Below are 15,238 nucleotides of genomic sequence, written 5' to 3'. Positions count from 1 at the left end.
CGGACATGATGGACATGCCTTTTTGTTCCTGTCTAAATGCTGAAATGCTGCATTTGTCTGTTTCCTCGTCATAATCAAGGTAGCCTGAAATGCTTTTACAAACTGGCTGCAAAAGAGAGGTAAAACTTCATGAAAAGGTATTCAATCCCTTCTCAAAGGCCCTTGCAGTGTATCATTTCCTCATTAATCTTCCAAAAATATCCACTGGATGGCGCAAAAGTGCTGCAACAGCTGCGTATGAGATGCCCCCCTGGCTGCTTACCCAGACAGAGCCCCTTAGTCCCAGAGCTCGTGATCTTTTTGAGCTGAGGGAAAAATGGCTGTGACACTGACTGATGACTCACGTAGGCTACCGTTTCAAATGTTTAAAAACAGACATCCTGAACAAATTCTGCATCAACAAAAATGGAAGAATCATGTGGTCTGTCTCGCTGAAGGGTCTGTTGAGAAACACTTGGTGGGCTGAAGGACCGTGTGGTTGTGACCACAGTCTAAATGAAAAGCATTGAAACCCAGAATGAAATACCTCCTTACATGACAGATTTAAAATGCCAGATGCTGTCCTATCACCATGGTAAAACTTCATGGCATGTTACTGCAGTGCACTGTCAATATTTGAATCACCAGATCCTTAATTTGACAGAACAGATCTCTTCAACTGACAAGACAGATTGCTGGATGAATTTGTTGTGGCTCCACAGTATGTTCATTACATACAACTTCATTAGCTGATGCCCAAGTCTTCTATAGAGCAGATGTAGTGTCTTCAACACATGCTTGATAAAAGACAGAGCTGCGATGGGATTCAAAACATCCCCGTGGGGCCATCTGCTTAGAAAGGTGGACTGAAAAAGTACAGGGTACTTGTTTAAACTTTTAAATTAAAATCTCTTCTAACAATTTGGTCCAACTAGTGAAAATTGTAAATCAGATGTTAATCGATGTATGTAATTAAACTGGATGTAAATTAGTAAACTTGCTTTTTTAATCACTCTTTTTTTTAAGTAAAGAAACAAAACGTATTGCATACATTTTTCTCCAATCTTATCACTGGCAATAAACTAAATACATTATTACTATCAAAGATGCTTTCGGTATTTGTCTGTCCTGCATTCAGAAAATAGTATCCCATCACTCTACTACATTTTTCAGCTATCTTTATGCCTTAGATCATGTTATGTAGACTGTGTCAAAACGAATGATTCCCAACAATTTAAATGAATAAATGAATAAATTAAATCAGTGTGTAATTGATGATTATTGTCATATTTAAGGTGTTTATGATTATCAGATGTTTAAATTGCTACAAATGACCTGGTTCCATCCAATTAAAATCATCCAATTTCTCCAAAAATCATATCAGATATCACAACAGATTGTGTTAAAAGTTTAGACTAATTCCTCCAAGTCCAATTAAAACAGTGAACTGCTGCTCACACATCAACAACATAATGCTGTTTTATTTAATAAAATACCAGTCACAGGGGCTATTTTTCCACCAAACTAATATTTTTTCTTTTCACAATTTAATAATAGTATCATAATATCATTGAACTTGTTAAGAGTGATTCTGAATGCAGGATAAACTTATAATAATGTACTTTACATTACCGTAGATAAAGGATCTGATTTCCTCCAGTGAGTTTTACGCAGCACTATTTATGGAGGTTTGGTGGTGGAAACAGACAGCGTAAGCAAAAAACTCTTCATACAAAAACAAAGCAAGGCCTCCAGATAATTTCTCTGGAAACTAGTTTCAGCATTGCATAAGCATAAGCACATACGTTTTCTTGTTTTCTTGTTTCGGAGGATGGTACTGCTTTAAAAAAAAAAATTCCTTTTTTTTTTTTTTGCTTTCTATTGTTGTGGAAATATTCAGTTAGAATCTTTGAAGTTATTTCCTGTTAAAAAATACGATCATTTCCTGAGAGATCGAGAAACCCACATTCTGCATGTATGCGCAGACATACTTTTTTTTCAGTGAAAGAGGAAGACTGCGAGAACGAAGTCATAAAGGTTAGAGGTTAGCTAGAGCTGCTATCAGAGCACCCAGATCCCCAACAGACATTTGAAAACAGCAAAGAGCAAATATCAAATGAGAGGCTTGACAGCTGCCTTACCTGTGGTGTGCACAGTCTCCAGCATATGCAGTGACAACCAAAAGGCTTGCCTAAAGTAAAAAGTTGAAGACGAGACAGAGAGAGAGCGGTAGAACTGGCATTGGGGAGCAGAGCAGAAAGTTGATCTGGAGAGAAGGAGTGATGGAAAAACTGCCCGTCTACCACGGACCCATCGGCAAAGAGGAGGGAGAAAGGCGGCTTGCCCAGGATGGCCGGGATGGGTGCTACTTAGTCCGCAACAGTGACTCTGTGCCAGGCGTCTACTGCCTGTGTGTGCTGTGAGTATAGACACAGATTACGCAATAGTCCAGGTTCTTTAGGCCATTAGCGAAACCTCAGAAATAACGTCAGCACATAATTTTTCTACTGTTGTACAGAAGATCAATCTTGTCACATTTAGGAAAAGAAAAGCACAAAGCGATTAAAAAAAAAAAAAAAAAAAAAAACTGTGTGTAGTAAAACAATAATCTTGTGGACTATTTTGTTGCCCAATTCTCAAAAATACAGGGAGAGAAATTGTGGTGACAGTATTGGCACATGTTTGTTAGAGTAAAAAAAAACTCAGGATAAAAAGTGTCCGTGTGTGTGTGTGTGTGTGTGTGTGTTTGTGTTTGTATCCAGGTGCAAGGGATTCGTCTACACGTACAGACTTCAAAAGGATGAGGCAGGCTCGTGGGCTGCAGATGTGAGATGATTAATTTTGTCTAATTTTTTAGAATCTATATTTCATCTTTTTTTACAGTCTGCTTTTTCACACTGTAAAACTTTTAGTATACAACAGGCTACACTCCTGCCTGCCTCATGTCGGTCTGTGGTTATTAGTTCAAGAGGTTATGTTTTTTTGGTCGCTTTACTTCAGCAATGTGTGAAAATTTTTTTGAAGCTGGCAGAGTAGTGCTGGTAATGGCTGTTTTTCTTTCCGTTTAGCACTAAATCCCTCAGAGTTATTGACAACCCACCTTCACCCACAACCCCTCCCAACTCCCAACCCCAACCCCAGCGAAAATTTAAGACACCACAGCGTCATCATGTGTCCAAGAGATGGGAAACTTGGAATTGCATTTACCAGCATTTCTGACGGGATATATAATTGAGCGCTGAGGATTGGCAATGTGAATGTATAGAGACGTCTGAAAGCTGTCTCCCTCTGACAACCAAGCTACACGCGGTTGTAACTGCATTTTACCCTTGCTCATTTTCACTGACAGCATCAGGCAAACAGATGGGAGGGCTTGAATTACAGGAATTCCACCACATGCTCAATAACAGTTTACATTATTCATGTGCAATATCAGTCACTTTAATGAAATATTCTTGAGAACAGAGGTAAGACTTGTGACCAGAGACAGAAACATCCAAAGTGCTTCGCTATGGGAAGTGCTCTCTGCATTTGATTAACTTACTCACTTTAAGCTGCATTAAGCTGCATTCAAAGAAGATTTTCATGATTTCTTACAGAATGATTGAAAGAACAAAATGAAAATGCATGATGCATTTTTTAAAAAGTTCTTACTTGACAAAATTCTAGTATGTTGAAAGCTTTAAAACTTTCTAGTTTAGTGAGATTAAATATTAAACTGACAGCTGTGGGCAAAGTAGGAAATGTATGTGTTTTCAATTAGAAATAACTACACAAAAAAAAGGCCCCAAAAGATCCTTAATAAAGTTAAATTCCCCCCGAAAAACCCAATGAAAGCTGTCAGGCAAGACACATTAAATCTTTGTTGCAAGAAGAGGAATTCTAAACATTATAATTCATTTTTGTTTATGCCACAGATCATTTCTAAAAATGATCTTGGTGCTATTTCAGTTTGAATCAGTCACTAGTGAAGCTGTAGACATAATGGAATACTTTAAGCATCTTAGATGTCACACATAAAACCAAAAATAAATGCTTTTTGTTGACTCACAAAGTATGAAGGAAGCCCATGGGAATGAAGGCTTTCATAGGCAATGGTATTCAGAATTTTCTGAATTTAGCTTTTAAACCCCTTGAGCATGTTATCCATCTGGGTCTAATAGAGTTTTTACAGCAATACTGGATCAGCTTTCGTTTGCTTATTGATATGTGTCCTGTTATTGTTTATAAGCTCAGTATGGTCATATATATATATATATATATACAAAAACAATTGGCATGTTTTCCAGCCATTTACAATGTTTTTGTTTCTACTTTTAGCACAGCTCATGTGGTTTATAAAAGGTGCATCTTTGAGAGGTGATTTCAAACCAGCCCCGTCCCTTTTCATTCCCCCTGTGGGGTGTGATGCTGAGATGGAGATGATTGAGATGATGCTGAATTCCTTTTTATGTCCCCCCTTCTTCCTCTTGTGTTTTAGACCAGTCCTGGGGTGCAGAAACGATATTTCCGGCAAATCAGGAACTTGATAGCAGCTTTCCAGAAGCCTAATCAAGGAATTGCCATGCCTCTGCTCTACCCTGTCACTGCTCAGATAGGAGCACAAAGACACACACCGGCACAGACACACAGCAGCCCAAGCGCATACCTCCAAGTGCAGCAGTCACCACATACTGCTCAGGGACAGAAAACCAAGAACAAGAAGGAGGTGCAGAAGGCATTTGCTTAGAGGCAAATCCTTAACTCAACACAATGATAATCATAGATTCTGTTTTTTGTATGATGCCTCATGCTGCATGTTGCTAGCTGCATGGGAAGCAAGCACCGTTTTTTTCCAATTAAGCAGCTCCTGTTCATTAAATATAAGTCATTTGGGCTTTTGCAGGGACTCAGATCTCAGTATCCCGCTCAGTTGTGATGTAATATATTCAACTTCTCAAACATTCATATCCATTACTGCATATGCCAGTTGACAACAAATATTGTGCTCTGTTTTCTTAATGCAATTCAGTTGTTTGAATGGCAAAGGAAATAAATGATATTGGTTGAGATAAACTCTGTTAAATGAGGTCATTCATACACAGCCACACACACCGAGGGCTCAGTCTGACACATAATGCGGAACAAAAATTCAATTTGAAATTATTGAAGTACTGATTTCCATGGAGAGAATGCTGACTGCTACGAGAAGGTGGGGGGTCTGTCATTCATCTGACTGACATTACTGGCTCTTCACGAAAAATGAAGGATAGAGAAAATGGAGGCAAAGGAAGAGAGCTTGAGCAGCCATTCAGCTCATACAATTCTTCAGTGCAGCGGTCTCCTAGCAACCAGGCCCTCCATCTTTTCACCACAGAGACGAGGTTGGACAGTATATAGCAGAGCATATGGTTTAGAAGGGAAGGTCCATCGCAGCTGATCAGCAGAGTGCTACTCAGATATGTATATCACCTGCTTGTCGTCAGAACATATGCATTGTGGAGCTCTGTCATCCGCAGCCCAGGAGAGAAACACAAACAATTAATGGTGGGCAGATGGTGGAGTGGCGGTGGGAGGGATGTGAGTGGGGGATAGGCAGACGGACGGGGAGGTGGATTAGTGGTGGCTAGATTAAAAAAATAAATAAAAACAAAACAAACAAACTTCTTTACTTTCTTTTTTAACTTTTTTTCGGTGGGGAGAGGCTTGGAAGTAGTTCACATGTAGTCTGATTGGCATTTCCTAATGAGAGGAGACAAGCTGTAGAGAACAGCACAGCCAACTCCAGGTCCTGCCCCTTCTGCACTCACCACCCACTCGCTGAGCCTCAGCTGTCACATTTCTTTTTCCCTTCCTGTGCTTTTTTTCGCTCTCCTCTCTTCTCTCTCTTTTCTTCTTTTTCTTCTGAAACACGCAGGTTCCTCATGCATATCTCAGTTTGAGCCATAATGATGGCTGATAATGACAGCACAGGATTTGAAAGTTACAAACTTCCAGAAACAAGAACAAAGTGAGCACAATAAATGTGTGGAGTGAAGGCACGGAGACAGAGAAGATGCATGAGGGGAAGTCGCAGAGACACAGATATAATAAGGAACAATGGCTATGAAATCCCAGGGAGCAATCTGGTAATTCACACATAATAACTTTAATCAGCATTGTAACCCAATAAAGTCAGAATTATCAGCGAGAATATTTACTATAGCCATGTATAATTCTTTGCAAAAATGTAACTGTTTTTCTATTGATTAACAATACTGACACTTACTTATGAACAACAGAATTTCCAGTTGAGCACTTTTTTTCAGTGTGAAAGCACTGGCTATGTACATTCTTGATTTTAGTATACACACTCATACAAACTACTGTTGGAACACACCAGAGCTGGAAAACCCCATGAGGTTTCCTTCTCTAAAGGGGAGTGTCAGAGTCGACAAGGCCTCTCTTACACAATATGTAAACGATAGTATTTCCGAGGTAAACCATGTAGGAACTCAAATGGCAACCGGAGAGCTCTTGATTTGAGTCATGAAGAGGATTATTCACTGACAAATCCTAAAGTCTTCATCTCTACAGTTCGGTGAGTTTGAACAGTTTCAAAATGATGAACAGTGTTGAAACAGCAAAATGACGGCAAGTCAGTCAGTAAGTCAGTTGGTCAGTCTGTGAGTCAGTTGGTTGGTCGATCAGTCCCAGGCCAGTTGAGATACAAAAAGCAAAGCCACAGCCAAACCACACTGCTTGTGCCACTGTTAGAAATTGAAGAAACTGGACGATAATAATAAAATACCATCATTTTGTCACAATTAAAGGCATTTGGAAATAATTTTTTTCCCCCAATCTCTCTTCTTGCTCTTCTTTGTCGTCATTGTCTTCTTCTTCTTCTTTTTTTTATGTATTTTTTTGATACAGTATAGAAACAGTAGAACAAATCAGAGTAGAGTAGAAACAGGCAGTCTTTGGTGGGGTGGGGGGCTACTCATGTGTCTCTGTTACCTGCCCCCCACCTCGCTCAGTGTCATAAAGTGGATGTTGGAGGGGCAGTCGGACAGCTCCGGCTGTTGCTCTATAGGCAGGGAGTAATAGCCGTCGTAACCCTGAACCCGTCCTCCGGACAGCAGCTGCTGCTTCTCTGCCTCGCTCCACGCCCTGCTCCCTGTATCCCCTAAATCCAACCTTTTCCTCTCCTTCTCCCACGCTCCTTCCACCGCTCTCTTCCTTGCCTCTTCCCTCACCCGAGCCCTCTCCTCCTCCTCGTTCCCGCCGTAGCGCACGCACAGGCACAGCGCCCCTTGCTGGAGAGTGATATCAGCGAAGCGTCGAGTCCTGCCGTTCACTGTGGCGCTCATCTGAGACACGCTCACGTTCACGCCACTCTCCAGGATCCGGCCTCCAACTCCCAACCCCAGGGCGAGGTCTTCTTCGATTGGCCGGGACTGGAGGAAGTGGTGAGTGTCGCAGCCGTGCACAGTGAAGCTCAGCCCACTCAGGTGGACTGCGCCGTTCAAAATGGCCGCCACGCGCCGGCTGTCCTCGCTGGATACACCGATGACTTCAGCGCTGACCCGGCCATGGGAGACTGCAAATCGGATGCTGGGGCCCAGAAGAGAGGGTTTGGAGCCAAAGGGAGGAGGCCGTGTGGGTCTGTGGCAGGTGGAGCCTACGGGCTCTGACACCAGGGGTAACCTGTCGAGAGAGATGAAGCTCCTCAGCTGTCTCCGCAGCTCACACTGTATCCCCAGAACCACCTGAGAGAGCAGAGAGATCCACGAAAGTGGTTAAATAATACGGGAAAGTTTTACATGGACCTGGAAAGCTACAGTAACAGCCTCATCTATCATAGATACATTTTTGTGCAGCAGAAATTTAGACTTGTCATAACAGGAAATATACAAGCATTACTAATAACAATTTAAAAGATCAGCAGAGAAGAGACCTTCTATCAGTCAGACAGCATGGATGGAAGCACAACCTTCAAAAATAAATGGAACACACTGGCAATTCATTTTAAATCTAAAATCTGAGTATCTTCTGCTATGACTTGTCAAAATGGCTGCTGTGAAATTTGTTTATTTGGAAGTAGAAACAATAAAAACCACTGTTGGAAAAAAAAAAATCTACCCCTCACCTCTCTGCTGCAGCAGCAGAAAGGTGCCCATTTAGGTCTTTGTGCCGGCAACTTTTGGTGCTAAATTTCCTTTCAAAGACGCCAAGAATCGATAACTCTCTTGACTGTGGTTTGCTGCTTTTCAGCGCTCTTTTCCTATGGTATATGATGGACAAATGGTTTATCCAGTCACCTGCTCGATGCCTTTTGAAAGCATTGCATGCCTCCTTTTCCCAAACTGTTTCCAAAAAAACCTTCTCAGATGGTTCTGTGTAACAAACCATCTGGCTTGCCACAATTTATCTGTGATCATTTATTTAAGATATTCAATTTGAAACCAAAAGACAAAAGCAGAGCATTTTTACAAAAGCTGAATCTTTCAGCGCAGATAGCAGTATCAGGAAATATTCTTAGGGGTGCCACAATTATTCAAATCCTGAATTCGATTTTAGGATCACAAATTGATTTGATTCGATCCTGTCTTTTTTTTTTTTTTGGTCCTTTTAGCACAAATGGCTATGGCATTTTTACACTAGTTTAGTGAAGTCAAGTATTATTGGTTTTAAACCATCATAACTCATCAATATTTTTATTACTTCATAAAATTCAGTTCAGTTAATGTGGCTGACTCTATCAGCAGCTGCCATGGTGTATTTTAAATGGCTGCAGAAAAAAAATAAGAAATAAAAAAAAAATCCGAAACAGCTCATTAGACAAATCAGAAGTAATTCGCAGCTTATGTAAAGCAGAATTAAAATATTTAATATTTAAAATTTGAACCAAGCTGTATTTCTACATTAGACACCGTGTTCCCTCAGGCCTATTACACATTTGATTTGAAATAAATCTAAAAGGCAACTTCATAAAGCTATTTTCTTTGATTCCTAATCAAGATTCATTGGTGAGAGCTGCTCTACATTGTTAGTCCAACCAAAAAACCGTTGTGAGGTTTCATCAATCCAGTCAATATTTATAAAAAAATTCATTTGGATTTGTCATAAAAAAACAAAACAAAAACAAATGTTAATCAAATGTCAAACATGTATATTTGCCTCCTTTCTGTTCCATCAATATACAGAGAAATGTAGAATTTTTGATCATATTTAGGAACAGTGATCATGATTGATCCACGTCTACCCTCTTATTAATGAGATTATTCCATCAATATCCAATTTACAATTGATATTAGGACACCCCTACTAAAAAATAAGTAATTTTGAAAATACAAAATGACATGGACTAATAAAAAAAATGAAGGCAACAATCATTTGCTAAATAATATAAACATCATAAAAAGTTTTCATCATTTGTTTCTACTCAACAAAATTACATTAGTCATCTCCTCTCAACACTCAGTCATGGTCAGATTACACACAGTCTCATTTGCTCAAGCTCAGCCTCTACCACAACATTTTGCCAACGAGCTAAATGACTAATGACTAATAACACACGCCTCCTCCTAAGATAGCACACTGCCGGATACTACAAACTATAAGTTACGCAATCAAATTAAAAACAATAAATCAAAAATATGCACGTGTTCTAAAGAAAGAGAAAAAAGATGACAGCAGCTAACTGCGCATTTTAGTGATGAAAAGCTCACCTTGCTGGAGTCCCAGTCCTGGATCTTCATCTGTGTCTTCATCAGTTCATATGTTTGCTCCATCCTGCCCACTTCAGGCTTTGGAAACCCTGGGACAACATTATGAAGCTGGAAACCAAATAGTTGCAGCCAGCTACCGATGTCTGCAAAAAACACACACAACACATGGACGGAGAAAATCGCACAGAGGGACAAAGTCAGAATATTAATCGTATGCTGTGAAGCAAACAAAAAGTCATAAGGAAACAACACCTCGCACTGGAAATCACACAATATTTGAGATAATATGTAGCAGCGATAGGTGGGCTGGTGTTCCTCTCACAAACAGATTACTTCTGTAATAAACAATGCTGCTGCAGGAAAACGTGACAGGCCAAATGAATGTTCCATTAACCAAAAAGGACATACGCCCCCGGCAACATCCTATATTCATCCTCCTACTCTCCTATTCCATCTCTTTCCCTTGCTTGAGTTTCTATTTTGTCTCTCGGGGAAACAGTATGTTCTTGACAGACAGAAGGAACAAAACAGCCTGTGTTAAAAAAAACAAGATGATCACAGACATGGCTGTCCTATCTGTTGCCAGTATTCTCTGTCTGTCACATCTTTTCTCTCTGTATCACAGCTCACCTGTGGTTAACTGTGGGCACTGTTCACTCGCTCTTTATGGCAGATGTCTCTTGTGTAGGTGTGTTTGTGTGGGAGTAGGTGCTGCTGAGAGAAAAATGCCTGTATCTGCTCGTGGGCTTTAAGTGTGGCAGCTGGTGCGTGTCAGTCAGTTTGATTTGATGTTGTAGTTGAACAGTAAATGACTGTATGCGCATATGTGTGAATGTGTGCTTGTGTGGATCTCACCTGTGGTAAACTGTGTCACCTCCTCCACTCTCCCAACGGGGCAGTTGTTTTTGAAGGCGTACAAGTTAAACGGCTTTGGTTCCTTGCCCAGCTCACCCCATAGTTCATTATTTGGCGAAGTCCATCGGCCAGCTAGAGTGTCGTAATCCCGCCTGCCCAGATGTACCAGTCGTGTTAGAGGGTCATACAAGCCTCCATGAAAGCCAATGACGAGCTGGAAGTCAGGGTTGGTGTCTTGGTAGACCTCTCCATAGGGGGTATAGAGGATCTCTTTGACCAATCGCCCCTTGCTAGAGAAAACTGCCCTCGGGCTGCCCACGCTGTCACAGGCCACATAGTACTCTTCTCCACTGCTCAGCTCCATGGCAATAAGATGGCCCTGGAGGTCATAGTACAGGGATGTGATCAAATTGCTGCTGTGGTTGTACAAGTGGCTCACCCTGGTGGGGTGTGACAGATCAGCGTAAAAAAACTGCAGCTGCTCGCCCTGGCTGCTCTTGGTGGCCACACGCCGACCTAGGCCGTCATAGCGGTACCACACGGTGCGCTTGGTCACTCGGTTGAAGATGCGGGTCAGAAGGCCGTTGGAGTTGTAGTCAAAGAGGTCATTCGCTCGCTGGCGGAGAAAGCCATCGTCATCTACGCTGTACTGCAACTCTCCAAGGTGTGTGATGCGGTCTCTTTGGTCGTAACGCAGTGGCGTCAGCCTGGGAGCAGACCAAACAGGTGTGTAACACTGTGCATTTATTGAACAATAAAAATAATAAACCAATAATAATGCTAATACGCTAATGGTTAGCATGTACTGTATGAAGTTTATTTATATCCACAATTTAAGTTTAGTGTGTTAGCATGATGATGTTTGCTTTTTAGCACTTGATGATATGAAGCACAATTGAGGCTGACAGGAGTATCATTAGTTTGATAAGTGCTTGGTCTAAACCAAATAATTGAACTGTCTTAAAATTTGACCTGATTATATTTTTTATTATTTCTATGTATAATTTGAGCTATTTTAATTGACCCATTGGAGAACATGACAGACAACATTAGACTTAATCTCAATCATAATTTCATGACAATCCATCCAACATGGGGTGAGCTATTTCTACCAAAGAGGTTGCCCTGACGCCCAGTCACTGGATAGTAACACATGCATAATTTGACTCATTACCTGTGATAAATTGTAAAGCCAGCAGTTGCTGACTCACCTAGCACTGGTCCCATGGCTAAGCAGATTGATGTTCCCGTTAAGGTCGTAGCTGTAGCGCCACTGAGGCCGCTCGTTGACTGAGGCGCTCTGCAGTTGGCTGTCTGCATCGTACTCATAAGTGTAACGGGTTACGTTGCTGTCCACGCCAACCCTGATGTCACAGGTGGTGGTGCGCCCGGCTGAGTCATACTGGATGGTCATCCAGTAGGCGATGGATTTCAGGATCTCATACTGGACCTCTACCACCTGGCCGTAAGAGTTAAACACCTTGGTGTGCTTCATCAGATGGGTGGTGATGACCTCGAGGACCACAGGCAAGATGGGTTAGCCAAGCATATACGCCAAGAATCAGCCTGAAGTGCTTCATGTAGCATTTAATGTGCAGCCTCTATGGTGGTATATGTAGATTTTTTTCCCACTGGAGCTCAGCAAAAGAAGCATGGCACTAAAACTAATGCCTTATAAAGTTGATGACACATCCAGGGGACATGAAGCAACATTTCATTTTAAGTCTGTGTTTTGCCACAAAACAAATTTTAAGTCAATATTAATTTTCACTTTAGCTCTTCCAAGATCTCTGCCAATGTGTGAGAAAAATATTTCACTCTGTATCTACAATACACTTGAAAAGCTACTGTTGCTATCTTTGTTTCTCTGTTTGATAAATAGCAGACAGTCTGCTCTTCAGACCATAAAAAGAATGACAGCCTGCTGTGGCTGGAAACAAAATCAAGACTTGTGCGAACATTGTTAAAGCCACAAAGATCAAAGGCTAGGCAGGTCGAGGCATAACATTTCATGTTATGCATCAACTCTGAACACTGGACCTACCTGGTTGAGGTCATAGAAGATGACACTAAACTTTCCGAACTGCTCAACCCGTCCAGATACGTCGACATAGCGGTAGAGATCTATGGGCAGTGGGGTTTCATTGATGACTGCCTGCATGCTCGTCACTCTGAAGTTGTTGTAGCTGTAGTCAAACCTGGCGTTAACCAAACCCTCCTCGCTGAAGCGGAATATTTGTCGGCTTGTCAAAGGACCTATGTAGATGAGTCAGGTGTGTGAGAAATTAAATTAATTGATATTAGGATTACACGCATTAGTGTATGTGTGTGTGTGTGTGTGTGTGTGTGTGTGTGGACTATACACATAATTCAGACACATACACACACACACACACACACACACAGCAGTCACAGTTGGGCATCACACTGCCCTTACTGGCCTGTCTAATTAATTCGAATCAAGGACTAATTCAACATCATTAACACAGACACACACAGCGCAATCCATTCAATCTTAACTATTCCCCCACCTCTATGGCATTTCCAGTAGTGACCTTTAATATGGAGAGATAATGAAATCTAAAGACAATAGCCATGATGGGCCAATGTGCTCCTTAATGTCAGAACATCAACGTTAACAACATCATTCATCACCTCCGCTGGTAGCTACTAAAGCTCATCTTCCGTTCGGAAAAAGGCCTGCTAATGAAACACCATTATGATGCTATTTGAGATGGCTCTTATTGCAGTTAAAATGAAAAAGTGTCTAGTTTTGGAGACTGTAGAGAGCTGGATCAGCATTACATTTTCTATTTATATTTTCTGTGGAATGTTGATTCTCAACCTGCACTAATGGGAAAATGGCAAAAGGAGTGAGAAGAGTGTGGTGGAGACTTTCCTGCAGCCCTAGGGAACCTGCAGTCTGTTCGTCTCGCTTCTCTAGCTGTCACTTCCCCAAGCTGTCATCTTTCCCTCTGTTTTTCTGTTCCTTTTTCTCCCTCGCTATATTCCTGTTTTGTCTTTTTCTCTCTCTAGTCCCTTACTTTTCCCTGTTTCCTCTCAAGGGACAATTATCACTATCTCTCTTCTCTCCAAGGCTCCGTTTGTTCCGCTGAAATGAGATCAGTTAATGGAAGGTGAGACTCTATTCACTGTGAGGGCAAACCGATAAACACACACGCACACGCACGCACGCACGCACACACACACACACACAGCTAATCACAGATTAGTGACATCTGATCATAGCAAGCCAGTCACAAAGCCATGTGATCTGAACCAGCAGCAGAGATGAGCGTGCTCTCGATCAACCTGGAAAGATTATGTAACTTGTGAGAGCTGGTGAACTGTGTTAACAATGGTGGCATCCTAATATAACAGCTCCAGCAGGCCACTGATGGCCATGTCCTCACTGGATAATACCAGACTTTATGATCTGCATTGTTTTTCTAAATTATTTTCTGATTCAAAATTGGAACAGTTGTCACATTATTTGGTTTCAGTTGGTTTCCTGTCCCACATAGACGTGTGTGAAGCAGTGCTCACATGCAGGCATGCAACACATTGCAGTTTAACCATCTATAGTCAACCGCATATTAAATTTATACATTAACTTATTTACTTTGATCAGGCTGAATGGTTGTGGAGGTGGGGGAAGATAGCACAGCTCAGAGCCCAGGGGGTGGTCTCGAATATGTTGCTGTGGTAGACCACAGTCTCTTCCAGTTGAACAGTTGCTTGGGTTGATTGACACTTTTAACTGCGGCCGTGTGTGTCTCAGCTTTAGATATAATTGCGCTAAGGCTGACTCAAAATCAGACTCCAAAGCTGTATCACTGGAGAAATGGCTAGACTTTCATGACGGTGCAGTCTGGTCACTGTACAGAATTTTGAGTTGTTTCATAACTTTTAAATTACTAGTCAAAGATGATTCATTACATTGTCAAAATTTTAAATTTGTGGCTGTTAGTCCCTTTCGTGCATATTGGTCAAGTGTATGTGCATATTTACCTGTCTGTCTGTATCGTATGGAGCTTATGAAGCCATTATGGGTGAGATGAATGGTCTTAACGGTGCCAGAGGCCTCGTCATAAGTGAAGGTCACCAGAGTAGAATCATAAGCCACCTCAGAGAGCCGTGCTGCTGGTGTATACCTTGAAAAACAGCCAAACAAAAAAAAAAAACCAAACAAACAAACAAGCAAACAAAAAAACCCATTAGCAATTAAGTATTGTAATTGTAAAAACAGAACAACTGGAATGTATGAATAATGGGATGTCTGTGTCTGAAGAGTGTAATAAAATGGTAAAAACACATAGTAATATATAACTTTGAACTTCAGTAAAAGTAAACATGCTTTACCTCATGAATAAAACAAAGATACCTCAGGCCATTAAGGAACAAGTTGCATCATCAAATCAAATCAGACTGGCTGCTCTGGCAGTTATGGCCTTTCACATCTTGAAAATGGGCCGTTTATTATAGTGTCCCCATCAAGCCAATGAGTATTAAAAATGTTAAATGCCAGAACAGTGCCCGAATCAGTCCTCCAGCTTTCATCAAAATCCGATCATTGCCGTTTGACATAGTATGATGATTAAAAAAAATTGACCTTTAATCAGTCTCTCCCATTAGCCCAATCAGTGTAATTTGTAAGGACAGCTGTGTGTGTGTGTGTGAGGCATGTGTTGGTGTCATCTGCACTTGATCCCAAT

At 41.2% G+C, this 15,238-nt stretch overlaps 2 protein-coding genes across 2 annotated transcripts in view; one reads left to right on the top strand and one right to left on the bottom strand.

Moving 5' to 3' along the window:
- The first annotated feature begins 1,988 nt into the window (after nucleotides 1–1,988).
- sh2d1aa (SH2 domain containing 1A duplicate a) lies at nucleotides 1,989–5,034 on the top strand. Its single transcript, XM_029512614.1, has 3 exons — nucleotides 1,989–2,398; nucleotides 2,742–2,805; nucleotides 4,460–5,034. The coding sequence occupies exons 1-3, from the start codon at nucleotides 2,262–2,264 to the stop codon at nucleotides 4,706–4,708; spliced, it is 450 nt and encodes a 149-aa protein (XP_029368474.1). The 5' UTR covers nucleotides 1,989–2,261; the 3' UTR covers nucleotides 4,709–5,034.
- A 1,777-nt stretch (nucleotides 5,035–6,811) lies between these two features.
- tenm1 (teneurin transmembrane protein 1) overlaps nucleotides 6,812–15,238 on the bottom strand; it is a 160,633-nt gene continuing 152,206 nt past the window's right edge. Inside the window, exons 32-37 of the mRNA XM_029512069.1 lie at nucleotides 14,535–14,677; nucleotides 12,568–12,779; nucleotides 11,735–12,036; nucleotides 10,524–11,230; nucleotides 9,669–9,811; nucleotides 6,812–7,706 (exon numbers count right to left, since the gene is read on the bottom strand). Of these exons, the coding sequence (XP_029367929.1) occupies nucleotides 6,951–7,706; nucleotides 9,669–9,811; nucleotides 10,524–11,230; nucleotides 11,735–12,036; nucleotides 12,568–12,779; nucleotides 14,535–14,677 (2,263 nt within the window). The 3' untranslated portion in view covers nucleotides 6,812–6,950. The remainder of the gene's footprint in view (nucleotides 7,707–9,668; nucleotides 9,812–10,523; nucleotides 11,231–11,734; nucleotides 12,037–12,567; nucleotides 12,780–14,534; nucleotides 14,678–15,238) is intronic.

Source organism: Echeneis naucrates, chromosome 10 (genome assembly GCF_900963305.1).
Source record: "Echeneis naucrates chromosome 10, fEcheNa1.1, whole genome shotgun sequence".
Classification (NCBI taxonomy): Eukaryota; Metazoa; Chordata; class Actinopteri; order Carangiformes; family Echeneidae; genus Echeneis; species Echeneis naucrates.
This window is presented reverse-complemented; position numbering and strand designations above follow the sequence as displayed.

Coding starts and splice junctions, on each gene's coding strand:
- sh2d1aa (XM_029512614.1), top strand. CDS start 2,262: ATGGAAAAACTGCCCGTCTACCACGGACCCATCGGCAAAGAGGAGGGA. Junction 2,399..2,741: donor GTCTACTGCCTGTGTGTGCT/GTGAGTATAGAC, acceptor GTTTGTATCCAG/GTGCAAGGGATTCGTCTACA. Junction 2,806..4,459: donor CAGGCTCGTGGGCTGCAGAT/GTGAGATGATTA, acceptor CTTGTGTTTTAG/ACCAGTCCTGGGGTGCAGAA.